The sequence below is a fragment of the Labrus bergylta genome, chromosome 4 (genome assembly GCF_963930695.1).
Source record: "Labrus bergylta chromosome 4, fLabBer1.1, whole genome shotgun sequence".
NCBI lineage: Eukaryota > Metazoa > Chordata > Actinopteri > Labriformes > Labridae > Labrus > Labrus bergylta.
Genome location: NC_089198.1, coordinates 10,460,654 through 10,477,813, shown reverse-complemented (window position 1 = coordinate 10,477,813; position 17,160 = coordinate 10,460,654). Strand labels below are relative to the sequence as shown.

The following is a 17,160-nucleotide window of genomic DNA, read 5'->3' as shown; positions in this document are numbered from 1 at the left end:
GGTTAAAAGAACACTTTGATCAATATTTCCATGTTAACAATGTTTCACTTGTTTACTTGTATTTTAAAGTTCTTCACAAACACAGAAAATGATCACCTGACTGAAGGTTAAAAATACAAACCTAAAACAGGAATGAATGTTGGACTTAAGTTCACATTAATACATTTATATATCATATATTTTATCACTAATTATACATATAATATAATATCATGTTTTTTAAATTATGCATACTTGTATTGATTGATTGAAGTCTTTATTTTGATTGAAAAGGAGCGGGAAGAATACTTATTATTGTTGCTTTGTTAGGGACTGTCTCTTTGCATTTATCCCTCTAACACTTTATATTTTAATTGATCTAATTCTCTGTTGTGTTTTTTACACTGTTCTCTTGCTCTAATTTTGGAGCCATCTACTATATATCCCTATAAGTAAAGTTTCTTATCTTATCTCGTCTCGTCTCACACCTGTGTAAGAACTCAAAGCTGTGAAAACAAATACATTATTGTCTCGTCTCGTCTTATGGATATCTTATCTTGTGCTCAGTGATAAAATTAGGCATTTTTCCCCTCTTATTTCAGAGCACCATGTTCTTTTTAAAACACTGAAGCTTCATCAGCGTGCTTTCAGAGTGAAACTGTTTTAAGTCTCAAACTTTTCTAAATATATACAAAGACACTGAAACATTTACTGTAATAAAGGTTTTCCACTTTGTCATTCCTTCATGCAAATTCTTTAAAATCTGTCCCTCTTTCTTAATATGTCATCACTTAGATTACATTTATTACAGATACAAACACACAAACTGATAAAATCATGTATCGCAAGCAGCTAGCTTACATCTTTTTATAATATACTACATTGTTTGCATGACTGTTGCAGTATTATTTCTGCTGAACATCAAACATCAAAAATAAATCTAAATTGTTGTCTTACCTAAAACAAAATAAAATTGCAAGCTGTTTCCTACGACGGAGGATTAGGGCCACGTCAAAAAAATAATAAAATAAAATATCGAGATTAAAGTTGTAAATTTACGAGATTAAAATTGTAAATTTACGAGAATAAAGTCGTAAATTTACGAGTTTAATCTAGTAAATTAACGAATTCGAGACCAGCCTGCGCAAAAATGATGAAAGTAGAACTCTTTAAGTCTTTAAAGAATAAAATAATAAAGTTGTTATTTTATTCTATATCAGAAGAGCAGCAGCATGCTGTTCTCAAATGACAAACATGGAGCATCTTGTCCGAAAGGTTTTACTAATAAGGAAATAAACTACTTCCTTGTGTAGTCGGTAAAAACAGTTCAAGAGAAGTTTTCACTTCAACTTGCAAGAACTTGTTTATCTGTAAAATGATGAACTGTGACAAACTGGCTCTGCACATGAGACACTTTAACAAGGCAGACCGATAACAGACACAAATAGTTGTGTTGGGGCTTCACTTATGCAGATATGAAACTACACACGCTTTTGGCACATCATCATCTTTACATTGTCATAAAATATCAGGACCCTGAAAAGATACTGCAAGAAACTTTGGCTTTTCCGAAGAAAGAACCACACTGCCTTGGAGGAAGTTGTCTTCAGAGGAAAATACTTTAAGAGTTCTACTTTCATCATTTTGTGCAGGCTGGTCTCAAACTCATACATTTTCGAGATTAAACTCGTAAATTTACGACTTTAATCTTGAAATTAAAAAAAATAATAATAATTGAACTTGGCCCTAATCCCTCGTTGTATTTTCCTTTTGAAAAGACTTAATACCTAAAAAGTTAATACCCTAAATACCCTCAACTAATGAAATGTAAAATATTGAATACTGAATAATTGAATTGTTTATTTTGTTACAATTAAATAGTTTCCCCCTAATCTGTCTGTAGTTACAGGAGATGATCACATGATTTAACTTTTAGTTTTGTTATTTGTCCTTTTCCCCACAAATTAAAAGTAATAATTATTCTCATTATTATAATAATAAGATGATGTTCTTCTCCTACCTTGTGCCTGGATGCCAGCCAGCAGACCCAGAATCATAAAGATGAACATGATAGAGCCTCTGTTGTTCTGGATGCCACAACGTGTGTGTTCTGTTTCACTGTTACAAACACACCACAGGGTTAGAGCGAGCCTTGTCGAGGTGTTGCTTCTTCTGTCAAACCCACAAAGTGAAGAAATGTTTTGAGGATGTGAACTATTTTTTATAACTAACTCTCTGAGCTCCATTTCATTTCTCTTGATGTGTAGAGTTTGTTACTGTAGGTCCTGAGGTCAAAATGGATGAAAGATTATAAACAAGTGGACTTTAGTATGGTTGATCAAATCCTGTTGGACTCTTTCAGAGATTTTAATGAAAATCAGTGTTATGGAGCACATTGTCTCCAACAATGTAGATTATTTTTGATAAATGTTGATGTCTACGCCGAGAGGAAGGTGAACCTCTCACTCGAGAGTCAGTGTTTATGTAGAAAAATATAAATGATTTAGATCTCTTAATGTACTTTGTTAAAATGACTCTGAAAAGACTAAAACTAAGTCAGGAATTTAATTTGTTTTTTTCCTTTGTTCAATCATACTCGATTCACTACAGGGGAGGTGAGATAGAGTACACCTGCAGTCAATCTGGCACTGAGCTCCTCTCTGATTGGCCCAAGAGAACAGGTAACAGAATATTAAATGTGAGATCAGCAGACTGGTTGATGTTTGTCACGTTTGAGAAAGCTGTCTGCTGTCTCACACTGTCTGCCATATAGAAGTACAACAATCAGCACTGTAACTTGTTTTTCTTTGCTCCCTTCAGAGGTCATTGTTTCATCTTGTGTTTTTGAGACATTTGAAAGGAAAAAAGGATCCAACTTGAGGATTCAAATCAAGAGAAATAAACCTTCAACTCATGACATTGAAGGGTGGAAAGTGTAGTTATGTCCGTGTATTAGTTCAGAATTTACGTCTTGTTGCTTCTCTATCAATGTGGTTAAAACCACTCCTTTGTTCTCTCTCGTTGGTCTATATTTAACATGTTGTGCATTTCCTGTGTGCAACATAAAGAAGACTGAACTTTTAGAGTTCCATCTGAAAACAAACACATTTAATGAAAACAGAACAAGCAGATGCATGAGTAACTCATTTATTTGACCTGATCATACTTTTTAATAACACTTAATTTATCTGGCACTTTTCAAAACAAGGTTACAAAGTGCTTTACACAATGAAAATAAAATCAAATAGAAGAGAAATGTGAGGAAGCGAATGATTAAAAAAAGAAATAATAAAAAATAGTGGGAGATTAACCAACACGAGTTCCACAAATGGTAATAATGAAAAGGAGTTTTGTTGTTGAGCTAAATTGTTTTGCCTCTTTATCTGGATTGAAACCAAACTATGAAAATTGTTGTATTCTTAAACTTGAATCATTGAAGGAAAAAAGTGTTCAGACACCGTGCCAGGCTCCTGTTAAATGATCAAATGTCTTTTAGGAATACATATTCCAGCTGATAAAACTCTGTTAGTAAAGTGAGTGGGTTAGGGTCAATAACATGAGGCGGTCTAATGACGTCACTTCAGCGGTCCCTGATGGAGAAGACCTGGTCACCTTCGGTCCTCAGCCTCGATTGTGGAATGGCGAGCAGTGCTTTGGCTGATTGATGACCTCAGGTTACGACCGGGCATGTAAGTAGATCAGATATTTACTTTGGTGCTAGTCCAGAGCGTGCTTTATAAGTGAACAAAAAACCCTTAAAATCAATTCTAAAATGTACTGGGAGCTAATGAAGGGAGGCTAAAACAGGAGTGATGTGGTCTCTCTTTTTAGTTTTGGTGAGGAGTCGGGCTGCTGCGTTCTGGACCAGCTGTAACTTGTGTAGACTCTGTTGATATAGACATGTGTACTGAGAGTTACAGTAATCTAAACGAGAGGAAATAAAAGCATGTATTACTGTCTCTAAGTTGTTCTACATGAAACTGAACCAGCGTTGTAGAGTCACTTCTGTCCTAATAAACTTTAGAAGTCAAAGCAGAATTGTACAGGTATTTTTACTCTCTTCATTATTTGCATCCATGTTTGCTGATATTCTTCCTCTGCCTCCTCAAACTACATTTCTCTGTGTTTTACCGCCACCAACAGTCCATCAGTGGAATAGCATGAAGTCTGTGAAATAAGTGTGTATATACCACCGTGCCCCCTGCAGACTCACATACACACAGCTTAAACACAACAAGGTCACACATGTTCAGTCAAAAAAAAGAAAAGAAAACAAGAAGCTCCATTGTGCTACTAGTGGTCAAACTCTCCACAGAGGATTGTTGGGGGAGAGGTGGTTGTTAATTTTTTCTTCTTAAGCTTCTCTACGACGTGAACACTGATGACGGCACACATCATGATGACCAGACCGATCGAGACCACGTATATCCTCAGCCTGTAGATAGAGAAACCAACCCCAGATATCTCTGGACCAAAAAAAAAAAACATTGTTTCATTAGAAAAGTGACGCAAACCGATCTTCAACAAGAATGTGATTCAACAACAGGACAGGGTGCAGCAGGTCAGTTGTTCCTCTTTTTGCATACTGACTTTACATCTAAACAGGAAGATCCTTTGACATTTTACCAGCCACAGTTTAACAGAACATGAGTCGACAATAAGAGAGGAGGAGATTTGTTAGAAACTTCAGGACAGGATTAGATGCATCGCTTCATCTACGGAGGACGCAGAAAGAGTTCTCTCCAATGTTTTGGATTTGGACTGCAGTACCCGTTTTAAACACTAGGTGTCAGAGCTACATATTACACCATTAAAGTCATAGTGCAGAATAAATGTCAGTGATCTTTTCAACTTTAAAGAAAATGTATGGTCTTGCCTATTAACAGTTATATTTAAGCCATGGCAAATTTATATAGAAAATCAATGATTTCTGTTTATTAAAAGAGAACATGGACTGAGATAACTCTGCATTACAAATTGGGCCATGAAAATGTCAACATTGGATGGTCTTTAATCGTGACCTTATTTCTGTCTCCTAGGCAATTATTACTTGCAATATTAATAATATATTTGATCACCTGCCAAAAGCTGAAACACCATAAAAAAATCTGGAGAAAAAATCATATTGTTTCACCAAAAAAATGTTTTTACTGTGTTGTTTTTTATTTAGGCTACAATCAACAGTGTTCATTAGCATCAAATTGTAGTTTTTAACTCTTACCGATGGGCTTCACACAAAGATCTTCAATCTTTTGGATGTCCCTTGTAGAGCTGACCTGGTTGCTATGGTTACAGATGACTGAGCCGTTCTCCAGGTAGACGTCCAGAGAAGCACCAGGTGTGATGATCTCTGCTCGCTCTCCTCCCTCGTGAGAGCAGGTTTGTGTGTCACATGTGAACGTGTTGTTGATGAGAGAGTCCTCAGTGCTGCAGATCACTGTGACCTTAGTGGAGTCTGAGCTGCAGGGTTTCACTGTCAGCTTCACTCCAGACACTGGATCTGCAGGAAGCAAAGCAAATGTGATGACTTTTTTTAAAACAGGGAACGACTCTGTATCAACATTTTCAAATTAAAGAAACGTACCCAGAACTGTGACGCTGTATTCAGCTACAGTGATTTCTTTGTCAGCAACACGCGCTCTGTAAACTCCACTGTCCCTCTTTTGTACGTTCTTTAACAGTAGAGAGTGATTTTGTGCAGAAAATTCTGCTCTTGATTTATAACTTTCTGAAACCACTGTTTCAATATCATAAATTAGTCTCACAACATTAACACTGCCATTGACTCTCCATGTTAAAACATTTAACCTCTCCAGAACAACAGGTTCCTGCACTTCCAGAAGTAAATCTGTTCCTGTCTGCACAAACACAGGAGTCCCTGCAGAGAGAAGAGAAATAAAAATCATGTGTTTGGTTAAAAAAAAAATTGAATCAATATTTCCATGTTAACAATGTTTCACTTGTTTACTTGTATTTTAAAGTTCTTGACAAACACAGAGAATGATCACCTGACTGAAGGTTAAAAACACAAACCTAAAACAGGAATGAATGTTGTGCTTACATTCACATTAATACATTTGTATATCATATGTTTTATTATTAATTATATATAATAAACTATGCATACTTGTATTGATTGTTTGAAGTCTTTATTTTGTTTGAAAAGGAGCAGGAAGAATACTTATTATTGTTGCTTTGTTAGGGACTGTCTCTTTGCATTTATCCCTCTAACACTTTATATTTTAATTGATCTATTTCTCTGTTGTGTTTTTTACACTGTTCTCTTGCTCTAATTTTGGAGCCATCTACTATATATCCCTATAAGTAAAGTTTCTTATCTTATCTTGTCTCGTCTCACACCTGTGTAAGAACTCAAAGCTGTGAAAACAAATACATTATTGTCTCGTCTCGTCTTATGGATATCTTATCTTGTGCTCAGTGATAAAATTAGACATTTTTTTCCTCTTATTTCAGAGAACCAGGTTCTTTTTAAAACATTGAAGCTTCATCAGCGTGCTTTTAGCGTGAAACTGTTTTAAGTCTCAAACTTTTATACATTTATACAAAGACACTGAAACATTTACTGTAATAAAGGTTTTCCACTTTGTCATTCCTTCATGCAAATTCTTTAAAATCTGTCCCTCTTTCTTAATATGTCATCACTTAGATTACATTTATTACAGATACAAACACACAAACTGATAAAATCATGTATCGCAAGTGAAGCTCATATTTATTTGTAATCATGAATTCAAACCTGAGGTCACTTCATGTTGATCTGTAAATTAGACGGAGCAGAGAAGTCTTTTTCAAGTGGCCGGGAAAACAGTTAGCTTACATCTTTTTATAATATATTACATTGTTTGCATCACTCTTGCAGTATTATGTTTACCGAACATAAAAACTTCCAAAATAAATCTGAGTTGTCTTAAATTAAATAAAATAGTGAAATTATTTCCTTTTGAAAAGACTCATTCCTGTTCTCTAATAAAAAGTGAGATTATACCCTCAACTAGTGAAATGTTAAATATTGTTAAAAAAATTGAGTACTGAATAATTGAATTGTTTATTTAGTTTCAATTAAATAGTTTCCCCCTTAATCTGTCTGTAGTTACAGGAGATGATCACATGATTTAACTTTTAGTTTTGTTATTTGTCCTTTTACCCACAAATTAAAAGTAATAATTATTCTCATTATCATAATAATAAGATGATGTTCTTCTCCTACCTTGTGCCTGGATGCCAGCCAGCAGACCCAGAATCATAAAGATGAACATGATAGAGCCTCTGTTGTTCTGGATGCTACAACGTGTGTGTTCTGTTTCACTGTTACAAACACACCACAGGGTTAGAGCGAGTCTTGTCGAGGTGTTACTTCTTCTGTCAAACCCACAAACACTGACAGTGAGGAAATGTTTTGAGGATGTCAGCCTTTTTTTTTATCTTCTCTCTGAGCTCCATTTCATTTCTCTTGATGTGTAGAGTTTGTTACTGTAGGTCCTGAGGTCAAAATGGATGAAAGATTATAAACAAGTGGACTTTAGTATGGTTGATCAAATCCTGTTGTAGATTATTTTTGATAAATGTTGATGTCTACGCCGAGAGGAAGGTGAACCTCTCACTCGAGAGTCAGTGTTTATGAAGAAAAATATAAATGATTTAGTTCTCTTAATGTACTTTGTTAATATGACTCTGAAATTACTAAATCTAATTCATGAATTGAACTTGATCTTTTCCTTTGTTCAATCATACTCGATTCACTACAGGGGAGGTGAGATAGATCACATCTTCAGTCAATCTGTCACTGAGCTCCTCTCTGATTGGCCCAAGAGAACAGGTCACAGGATATTAAATGTGTGTGAGAGCAGCAGACTGGTTGATGTGTTTCACTTTTGAGAACGCTGTGAGGAGAGTCAGTTTTTCTGTTTGCCTAACTTCTCCTTTTTCTTGTCTGCAGAGGACATTATTATTTTGTTTGCATGTGGCCAGCATGAATACATTTCTGTTACAACTGAGAAATCTGCAACCTGGTTCGATCCTTTCGTTCGCTCTCTCACACTGTCTGCCATATAGAAGTACAACAATCAGCACTGTAACTTGTTTTCTTTGCTCCCTTCAGAGGTCATTGTTTCATTTTGTGTTTTTGAGACATTTGAAAGGAAAAAAGGATCCAACTTTAGGATTCAAATCAAGAGAAATAAACCTTCAACTCACAACATTGAAGGGTGGAAAGTGTAGTTATGTCCGTGTATTAGTTCAGAATTTACGTCTTGTTGCTTCTCTATCAATGTGGTTAAAACCACTCCTTTGTTCTCTCACGTTGGTCTGGATTTAACATGTTGTGCATTTCCTGTGTGCAACATAAAGAAGACTGAACTTTTAGAGTTCCATCTGAAAACAAACACATTTAATGAAAACAGAACAAGCAGATGCATGAGTAACTCATTTATTTGACCTGATCATACTTTTTAATAACACTTAATTTATCTGGCACTTTTCAAAACAAGGTTACAAAGTGCTTTACACAATGAAAATAAAATCAAATAGAAGAGAAATGTGAGGAAGTGAATGATTAAAAAAATCAATAATAAAAAATAGTGGGAGATTAACCAACACGAGTTCCACAAATGGTAATAATGAAAAGGAGTTTTGTTGTTGAGCTAAATTGTTTTGCCTCTTTATCTGGATTGAAACCAAACTATGAAAAATGTTGTATTTGATGTGGATTTCCTTGTTGTTGATATGTTTGATGATGAAGAAATTCGCCGTTGAGACTGACTTGCTTTCAAAGAGTATAATTTTATTTAAGCAAGAAACAGAATCACTGGTCACGTCTGACCAGGAGGATCAAGAAGCCAATAATGATCTCTGTCGAACAGACAGAGACAATTGCTTATATGCATCTAAACATCTGTTTTCCCGTCATGGGTCATAAAAACATCAAGTTACACAACCATATATGGCAATACTCCTATACAACACCCCAATTTAAACATTCCAGCTAAGGGGACTCCTAAATCTCCTTCAGATACTATCACAAGACGCACCCATTGTAAACTTATATTATCTCTGTCCTGGTTACATCAGACACTTCATAGTCTTAAACTTGAATCATTGAAGGAGAAAAGTGTTCAGACACCGTGCCAGGCTCCTGTTAAATGATCAAATGTCTTTTAGGAATACATATTCCAGCTGATAAAACTCTGTTAGTAAAGTGAGTGGGTTAGGGTCAATAACATGAGGCGGGCTAATGATGCCACTTCAGCGGTCCCTGATGGAGAAGACCTGGTCACCTTTGGTCCTCAGCCTCGATTGTGGAATGGCGAGCAGTGCTTTGGCTGATTGATGACCTCAGGTTACGACCGGGCATGTAAGTAGATCAGATATTTACTTTGGTGCTAGTTCAGAGCGTGCTTTATAAGTGAACAAAAAACCCTTAAAATCAATTCTAAAATGTACTGGGAGCTAATGAAGGGAGGCTAAAACAGGAGTGATGTGGTCTCTCTTTTTAGTTTTGGTGAGGAGTCGGGCTGCTGCGTTCTGGACCAGCTGTAACTTGTGTAGACTCTGTTGATATAGACATGTGTACTGAGAGTTACAGTAATCTAAACGAGAGGAAATAAAAGCATGTATTACTGTCTCTAAGTTGTTCTACATGAAACTGAACCAGCGTTGTAGAGTCACTTCTATCCTAATAAACTTTAGAAGTCAAAGCAGAATTGTACAGGTATTTTTACTCTCTTCATTATTTGCATCCATGTTTGCTGATATTCTTCCTCTGCCTCCTCAAACTACATTTCTCTGTGTTTTACCGCCACCAACAGTCCATCAGTGGAATAGCATGAAGTCTGTGAAATAAGTGTGTATATACCACCGTGCCCCCTGCAGACTCACATACACACAGCTTAAACACAACAAGGTCACATATGTTCAGTCAAAAAAAGAAAAGAAAACAAGAAGCTCCATTGTGCTACTAGTGGTCAAACTCTCCACAGAGGATTGTTGGGGGAGAGGTGGTTGTTAATTTTTTCTTCTTAAGCTTCTCTACGACATGAACACTGATGACGGCACACATCATGATGACCAGACCGATCGAGACCACGTATATCTTCAGCCTGTAGATAGAGAAACCAACCCCAGATATCTCTGGACCAAAAAAAAAAAAACATTGTTTCATTAGAAAGGTGATGCAAACCTATCTTCAACAAGAATATGATTCAACAACAGGACAGGGTGCAGCTGGTCAGTTGTTCCTCTTTTTGCATACTGACTTTACATCTAAACAGAAAGATCCTTTGACATTTTACCAGCCACAGTTTAACAGAACATGAGTCGACAATAAGAGAGGAGGAGATTTGTTAGAAACTTCAGGACAGGATTAGATGCATCGCTTCATCTACGGAGGACGCAGAAAGAGTTCTCTCCAATGTTTTGGATTTGGACTGCAGTACCCGTTTTAAACACTAGGTGTCAGAGTTACACCATTAAAGTCATAGTGCAGAATAAATGTCAGTGATCTTTTCAACTTTAAAGAAAATGTATGGTCTTGCCTATTAACAGTTATATTTAAGCCATGGCAAAGTTATATAGAAAATCAATGATTTCTGTTTATTAAAAGAGAACATGGACTGAGATAACTCTGCATTACAAATTGGGCCATGAAAATGTCAACATTGGATGGTCTTTAATCGTGACCTTATTTCTGTCTCCTAGGCAATTATTACTTGCAATATTAATAATATATTTGATCACCTGCCAAAAGCTGAAACACCATAAAAAAATCTGGAGAAAAAATCATATTGTTTCACCAAAAAAATGTTTTTACTGTGTTGTTTTTTATTTAGGCTACAATCAACAGTGTTCATTAGCATCAAATTGTAGTTTTTAACTCTTACCGATGGGCTTCACACAAAGATCTTCAATCTTTTGGATGTCCCTTGTAGAGCTGACCTGGTTGCTATGGTTACAGATGACTGAGCCGTTCTCCAGGTAGACGTCCAGAGAAGCACCAGGTGTGATGATCTCTGCTCGCTCTCCTCCCTCGTGAGAGCAGGTTTGGTTGTCACATGTGAACGTGCTGCTGATGAGAGAGTCCTCAGTGCTGCAGATCACTGTGACCTTAGTGGAGTCTGAGCTGCAGGGTTTCACTGTCAGCTTCACTCCAGACACTGGATCTGCAGGAAGCAAAGCAAGTGTGATGACTTTTTTTAAAACAGGGAACGACTTTGTATCAACATTTTCAAATTAAAGAAACGTACCCAGAACTGTGACGCTGTATTCAGCTACAGGGATGGCATTCTCAGCAAAAACACGCGCTCTGTAAACTCCACTGTCCCTCTTTTGTACGTTCTTTAACAGTAGAGAGTGATTTTGTGCAGAAAATTCTGCTCTAGATTTATAATTTGGAAAAATGGTTGGTTTACCACCATGAGCTAGTCTCACAACATGAACACTGTGATTGACACTCCATGCAAATAAATCTGCCTCCTTCAGAACAACAGGTTTCTTCACTTCCAGAAGTAAATCTGTTCCTGTCTGCACAAACACAGGAGTCACTGCAGAGAGAAGAGAAATAAAAATCATGTGTTCTCTTAAAAAAAAGTTCAATCAATATTTCCATGTTAACAATGTTTCACTTGTTTACTTGTATCTTAAAGTTCTTGACAAACACAGAAAATGATCACCTGACTGAAGATTAAAAATACAAACCTAAAACAGGAATGAATGTTGTAGTTACATTCACATTAATACATTTGTATATCATATTTTATTCTTAATTATATATAATAAATTATGCATACTTGTATTGATTGATTGAAGTCTCTATTTTGAACATGTATTTTCTTTTTTTTTAATTAAAAAAACAAAACAAATAAACCTATAAAAGAATCGTGCGTAAGAAAACAAAAAAATCTAGTTACATGTTTGAAAAGGAGCGGGAAGAATACTTATTATTGTTGCTTTGTTAGGGACTGTTTCTTTGCATTTATCCCTCTAACACTTTATATTTTAATTGATCTATTTCTCTGTTGTGTTTTTTACACTGTTCTCTTGCTCTAATTTTGGAGCCATCTACTATATATCTCTATAAATAAAGTTTCTTATCTTATCTCGTCTCGTCTCACACCTGTGTAAGAACTCAAAGCTGTGAAAACAAATACATTATTGTCTCGTCTCGTCTTATGGATATCTTATCTTGTGCTCAGTGATAAAATTAGGCATTTTTCCCCTCTTGTTTTAGAGAACCAGGTTCTTTTTAAAAACATTGAAGCTTCATCAGCGTGCTTTTCGAGTGAAACTGTTTTAAGTCTCAAACTTTTATAAATATATACAAAGACACTGAAACATTTACTGTAATAAAGGTTTGCCACTTTGTCATTCCTTCATGCAAATTCTTTAAAATCTGTCCCTCTTTCTTAATATGTCATCACTTAGATTACATTTATTACAGATACAAACACACAAACTGATAAAATCATGTATCGCAAGTGAAGCTCATGTTTATTTGTAATCAAGAATTCAAACCTGAGGTCACTTCATGTTGATCTGTAAATTAGACGGAGCAGAGAAGTCTTTTTTAAGTTTCAAGTTTTGTTATTTGTCCTTTTATAATAATAATAATTATTCTCATTATTATAATAATAAGATGATGTTCTTCTCCTACCTTGTGCCTGGATGCCAGCCAGCAGACCCAGAATCATAAAGATGAACATGATAGAGCCTCTGCTGTCCTGGATGCTACAACGTGTGTGTTCTGTTTCACTGTTACAAACTTGAGGATACAAATCAAGAGAAATAAACCTTCAACTCATAACATTTAAGGGTGGAAAGTGTAGTTGTGCGTGTGTATATTAGTTCTGATCTTGCGTCATGGTGCTTCTCGTAATCACCACTTCGTTTCTATCTCTCATGGATCTGTTTCTAACATGTCTTGCATTTCCTGTGTGCAACATGCTGAAAGTTTTTCCTGAACCAAACATTTTTTAAAGAATTTAAAACCATGAAGACATAAACGATAAAAAAGATAAACGATTCTGCCTCAATTTGGAAGAAATGCATTGTCTAATGATTAAAAGACAAACCCCCTAAAAGCACATCTATAAGAATGTGTTTTAAAAGGGATTTCAGAGAGGACAGAGCTTGCCCGTCTGACCTCCTCAGGTGGTGCTAGTCCAGAACGTGCTTTATAAGTGAAAAATAAACCCTTAAAATCAACTCTAAAATGTACTGGGAGCTAATGAAGGGAGGCTAAAACAGGAGTGATGTGGTCTCTCTTTTTAGTTTTGGTGAGGAGTCGGGCTGCTGCGTTCTTGACCAGCTGTATCTTGTGTAGACTCAAAACAAAAGCAAGTACCGTTTAACTGTCTAAGTGTTTCTACCAGCTTTGAGGAGTCTCCTGAGCTGCATAAATAAAGACTGCACAACGTGGTTGACATGCAGCTTGAGAGACTGAGGTTCTCGTTAAAGATGACACCAAGAATTTTATAGTTGGCACTTATATTTTGGGTCGCTACTTTTGCTGATAATAATGATAACCTCCGTTATATCAAGGTTCAGCTGTAGGAAATTTGGATCCATCCAGCAATTCAGGTCTCATCATCAGTCATTGGGATTAAAAGACAGATACAGCTGGGTATCATCGGCATATGAGTGGAAACTCAAATTGTAGCTGTGGATGATATGTCCCAGGGATAGCATGTAGAGGGAGAAGAGAAGTGGTCCAAGGAAAGACCCCTGAGGGACCCCACAGGCCAGCTTCAGAGAAGATGATGATTTGTTTTTCTACATTTATTAAAGACAAAAAAATGTATGTGCATTGAAAAATATTTTCTGAAGAGAGTCATTTATTCTTTTTTGAGACAGATCTGTCTCTATACTCTGCATTGCAGTTACTAACCACATCTTTTCTTGGGAGCTCCTGAGCTCCAGAGTTCCTTGAGATTGTTGGTGGACGGCTTGCCTGATCGTTGGTGGATGGCTTGCCTGAAGAACCGGCCCCTAACCCCTAACCCCTAACCCTAACCTTCCCTTCCCTTCCTGCATCTTATCCCATCTCTCCCTATCCCATTTTCAAGCCCAGCCTTAAATATTGGTCCTTTAGTCAAAATAAACCTGTACTGTGAATCTTAAACTAACATATTTGTTTGATGTATCCCTCTTATACACCATATTCAGAAATCATTCTGGTGTCATTCAAAATGGTTGTATTGTATGCAAATGTTGGGAAACACTTTCTCTCATAATTCTTTTTATTTTTACGATTATGACATGGCTTTCTATTTTCTTGTGTTTAGTGAATCAAAACATCTGACAGTGTTTACAGTGGGAAGAGCTTTTCTTTTTGACAATCCCAGCATGAGTCCTTTCATTCTGACTTACAGTATAGAGAAGAGAGTGAGGAGAAGCCAAATCTGTTGAACAAACAAAGACAGGTTTTCCCTTCGATTCATCATCTGCATTTTGATGACATACAAGTCACTCATAATCTCTCCCAATCCAAACAGCTCAAACCCACAGAGCTGGAGAACAAATCTCTCTCTGCTTCACTCCAGGTACCAATGCCAGCATGATGTTTTCCAACAGCCTACTCATTGTCTGTTCTCATCTCGCCAATTTTCTGTGTTAATGTTAATCTCTCTGCTGTTTTTTTATACGCAGATGTCAATGAGTGTAAGGAAGTCTAACCCACTAACTGATCGCTGTTTATTTTAGAGGACGGCTGATTGAGGCCAGCCTCGGCCCTGCCAAAGCCTGGACTTCAACCATAGCTGTTCACAGACACGCTGCTCTGTTTTTAACCTCATCAGATGTGTCTTTAAACTCGGTGTGAAAGAAGAGGATTTAGCAGAATCTACTCTAAGGAGGGAGTAATCTTTCAACAACTTTCTCTGATATTCAGACCATGCCTCAAAATAATCCATCTATAAATAGAGGAAGAATGCAACTTGGATTGTTTTCTGAATACATTTGCATCATGAATTACTGCAACAATGTGGACGTAACCTACCACTGGAGAAATATCACCATAACGCCAGGAAACTTGACTGTTATCAAACTAATGTATTCAAGGCAGTTACTGTAGATCTGCAAAACATTTTACATTTCTGTATTTTATTTCAGCTTGCTTCCTTTTTTCTCATGCACTGACATTTTTAAAAACAGCTTTTCTGAAAGCAGTTGAACAATTAGTTAACTTCTCAAAATGTAACAAATTGATGTGTACAGGGCTAATATAAGGTTAGACTTTTGGAGATGGTGGACACAGAAGGTTGGTTACCGGTTTTGTATTTCAATTTTCTATTTTTCACAAATAACAAAAAACACTTGAAAGTCAATCACATAATAAAATAAAACAGGCCTTCAATTCAAAATGCAGTTTCTCTTTCTTTTACCCTCCATACATCAAACAATAATTGATAGACTAAACATTACCCATTAAAGCAATTCTCCTCAGATACATCAGAGCATCAAACGCATTACTTTCACTACAGTTTAAGTTATGTGTGTGCTGAATGTCTGACAAAGTGTTTTATTTAGGTAGGGGAAATCCTACCACACCATAAGCTAGGCTTGAGGCCTGCCTTTTCGAGGAATCTTTGTGTATCAAGGTCCAGTTGTCTTTGAGGTTGCTCCTTTAGCTCGTCATCTTCAGATTGCTCCAGCAATGTTTGCCTGACCAGTGTTCAAAGTCTTGAAACACATCCTAAACAGCAGCAGCACATCAGCTCACCAAGGGCTTGAACGTCTCTGATAATTACATTCCAGACAGCTTGTTAGCATGAGCTTGAGCTTCACTTTGCTCGAATGCTGATTGATAAGAGAGATTTGACTCCACAGCTTAAGACAAGGTCCAGCTTTGTGTCCAGGGTTCCAAGTACAAGTTTTCACTTTCAGAAGTTCACTATGAGAGGATTCACAAGCAGTCTGTGAGCCAGAAGGTAGCAGGACACGGTCATCTCTCAATTAGGTGATTAGTTCACCTGGGGAAAGGGGGCAGATGCCTTTTGGCTGCAGACTGCATCCAATTGGCTCAGGTGATTTGACTGACAGCTGCTGTTGTCCAATGGAAGGGACTGTTTCAGCAGAGTTACATTAGATTTGTGTAGGAGTTTTGGTATTTCAAAGTTTGAGTTTGACCTTTAACTGCTGAACGACAGTGACATCATGGATAATCCTTTTGTAATGTATTGTTGTCAACACATCCTGTTTCAATGTGATGGTCCTTGTACTTCCCTCATTTGCTTTTTTTTTTCAAAGTTGTGGTTGTGCCACCTGTGACCTGTAAGTCAACTTCCTATTGTTGTTCTTTGTCTTAACCCCGTGTCCACCGAGAGAAAACGCTAGGCGGACACGCAGGGCCTTACCCGTTTCTGTGCTGGTTCGTCTTCTGCCCTTGTGTCATGTGTAGATGTTTCCTTGTTGCTTTTCTCACATTTTCATCAGTTTTTTCCTGAACAGTTTTATTTTTTCTTTGTATGTTTAATTCCCTTGACATTAATCTCTTTTCTTCATTTTGTTGTTGCAACAGTGCCTTCCAATAGTCTTCATCTAGGTCCTCTCTCTTTGTGTACAACCCTAATTTGAAACACAAACCGCTTGCAGACTGCCGTTCCACAACAGCGTCGTATTGCAGTTCCGCCCTTCTACTTACACACTGCATCTGTAATTTTACACACCAACGTAATTTTGGTGTCCTAGAGTGTGAATTCAAATGTTGCTGAACGCTACAAGGAGCGCCAGAAGCACAGCATGAGCACTCAACATAATACACACACTCACAAAGCACACATAAAACGATGTCCCGCCTCGCTGGCTCAGCTGTTGGACATCTCCAGCACATTCCCCCCCAGTATGCTTCTGTCACTACCTCTGATGGCGGATCATACTACGGCCCACCGACTGTGCGTTATTTGCTGCACATGAAGCATAACACGTGGCCTTCCCGTGGCAAGTTGGTAAGCGCCAACTGATGCTTCAGAAGGACGGTAAAAAACGGTTGTATTGTGAGAGACATTATGGTGATTGTTTGATTGAAGTGTCAAAATTTAACCAGAATATTTGTCTGTGTTGTTTCATGCATTTGCACCCGCTGATGTTATTTATTTTATAGCCAGCTGAGTAACATGTCTCTGAACAAGGGCCCTGGTTTCACACATTAAAGGCTTTATATGCAATTTTTCG

The 17,160-nt window shown here is 37.0% G+C and overlaps 3 protein-coding genes across 4 annotated transcripts in view; all 3 read right to left on the bottom strand.

Moving 5' to 3' along the window:
- The window catches only part of LOC114917307 (CD48 antigen-like), an 8,989-nt gene extending 6,845 nt beyond the window's left edge, over positions 1 to 2,144 (bottom strand). The window contains exon 1 of the mRNA XM_065953695.1: positions 2,000 to 2,144. Coding sequence (XP_065809767.1) covers positions 2,000 to 2,048 — 49 coding nt within the window. The 5' untranslated portion in view covers positions 2,049 to 2,144. The remainder of the gene's footprint in view (positions 1 to 1,999) is intronic.
- Positions 2,145 to 3,110: 966 nt separating this feature from the next.
- On the bottom strand, positions 3,111 to 7,366 carry LOC114921196 (CD48 antigen-like). Its single transcript, XM_065953694.1, has 4 exons — positions 7,208 to 7,366; positions 5,564 to 5,857; positions 5,201 to 5,479; positions 3,111 to 4,445 (listed from the first exon to the last, which is right to left on the bottom strand). The coding sequence occupies exons 1-4, from the start codon at positions 7,254 to 7,256 to the stop codon at positions 4,273 to 4,275; spliced, it is 795 nt and encodes a 264-aa protein (XP_065809766.1). The 5' UTR covers positions 7,257 to 7,366; the 3' UTR covers positions 3,111 to 4,272.
- Positions 7,367 to 8,409: 1,043 nt separating this feature from the next.
- Positions 8,410 to 13,846, bottom strand: LOC136179040 (CD48 antigen-like). Of its 2 annotated transcripts, XM_065953685.1 has the most exons (5): positions 12,644 to 13,846; positions 12,505 to 12,525; positions 11,238 to 11,534; positions 10,875 to 11,153; positions 8,410 to 10,125 (listed from the first exon to the last, which is right to left on the bottom strand). In XM_065953685.1, the coding sequence occupies exons 1-5, from the start codon at positions 12,690 to 12,692 to the stop codon at positions 9,953 to 9,955; spliced, it is 819 nt and encodes a 272-aa protein (XP_065809757.1). In that variant the 5' UTR covers positions 12,693 to 13,846; the 3' UTR covers positions 8,410 to 9,952. The 2 variants fall into 2 exon arrangements, with proteins under 2 accessions (XP_065809757.1, XP_065809759.1); XM_065953687.1 differs by lacking the exon at positions 12,505 to 12,525 and having other exon boundaries at positions 12,644 to 13,842.
- Between the last annotated feature and the right edge of the window lie 3,314 nt (positions 13,847 to 17,160).

Coding starts and splice junctions, on each gene's coding strand:
- LOC136179040 (XM_065953685.1), bottom strand. CDS start 12,692: ATGTTCATCTTTATGATTCTGGGTCTGCTGGCTGGCATCCAGGCACAA. Junction 11,154..11,237: donor ATACAGCGTCACAGTTCTGG/GTACGTTTCTTT, acceptor TGCTTCCTGCAG/ATCCAGTGTCTGGAGTGAAG. Junction 10,126..10,874: donor TCTTTGTGTGAAGCCCATCG/GTAAGAGTTAAA, acceptor TTTTTGGTCCAG/AGATATCTGGGGTTGGTTTC.
- LOC114921196 (XM_065953694.1), bottom strand. CDS start 7,256: ATGTTCATCTTTATGATTCTGGGTCTGCTGGCTGGCATCCAGGCACAA. Junction 5,480..5,563: donor ATACAGCGTCACAGTTCTGG/GTACGTTTCTTT, acceptor TGCTTCCTGCAG/ATCCAGTGTCTGGAGTGAAG. Junction 4,446..5,200: donor TCTTTGTGTGAAGCCCATCG/GTAAGAGTTAAA, acceptor TTTTTGGTCCAG/AGATATCTGGGGTTGGTTTC.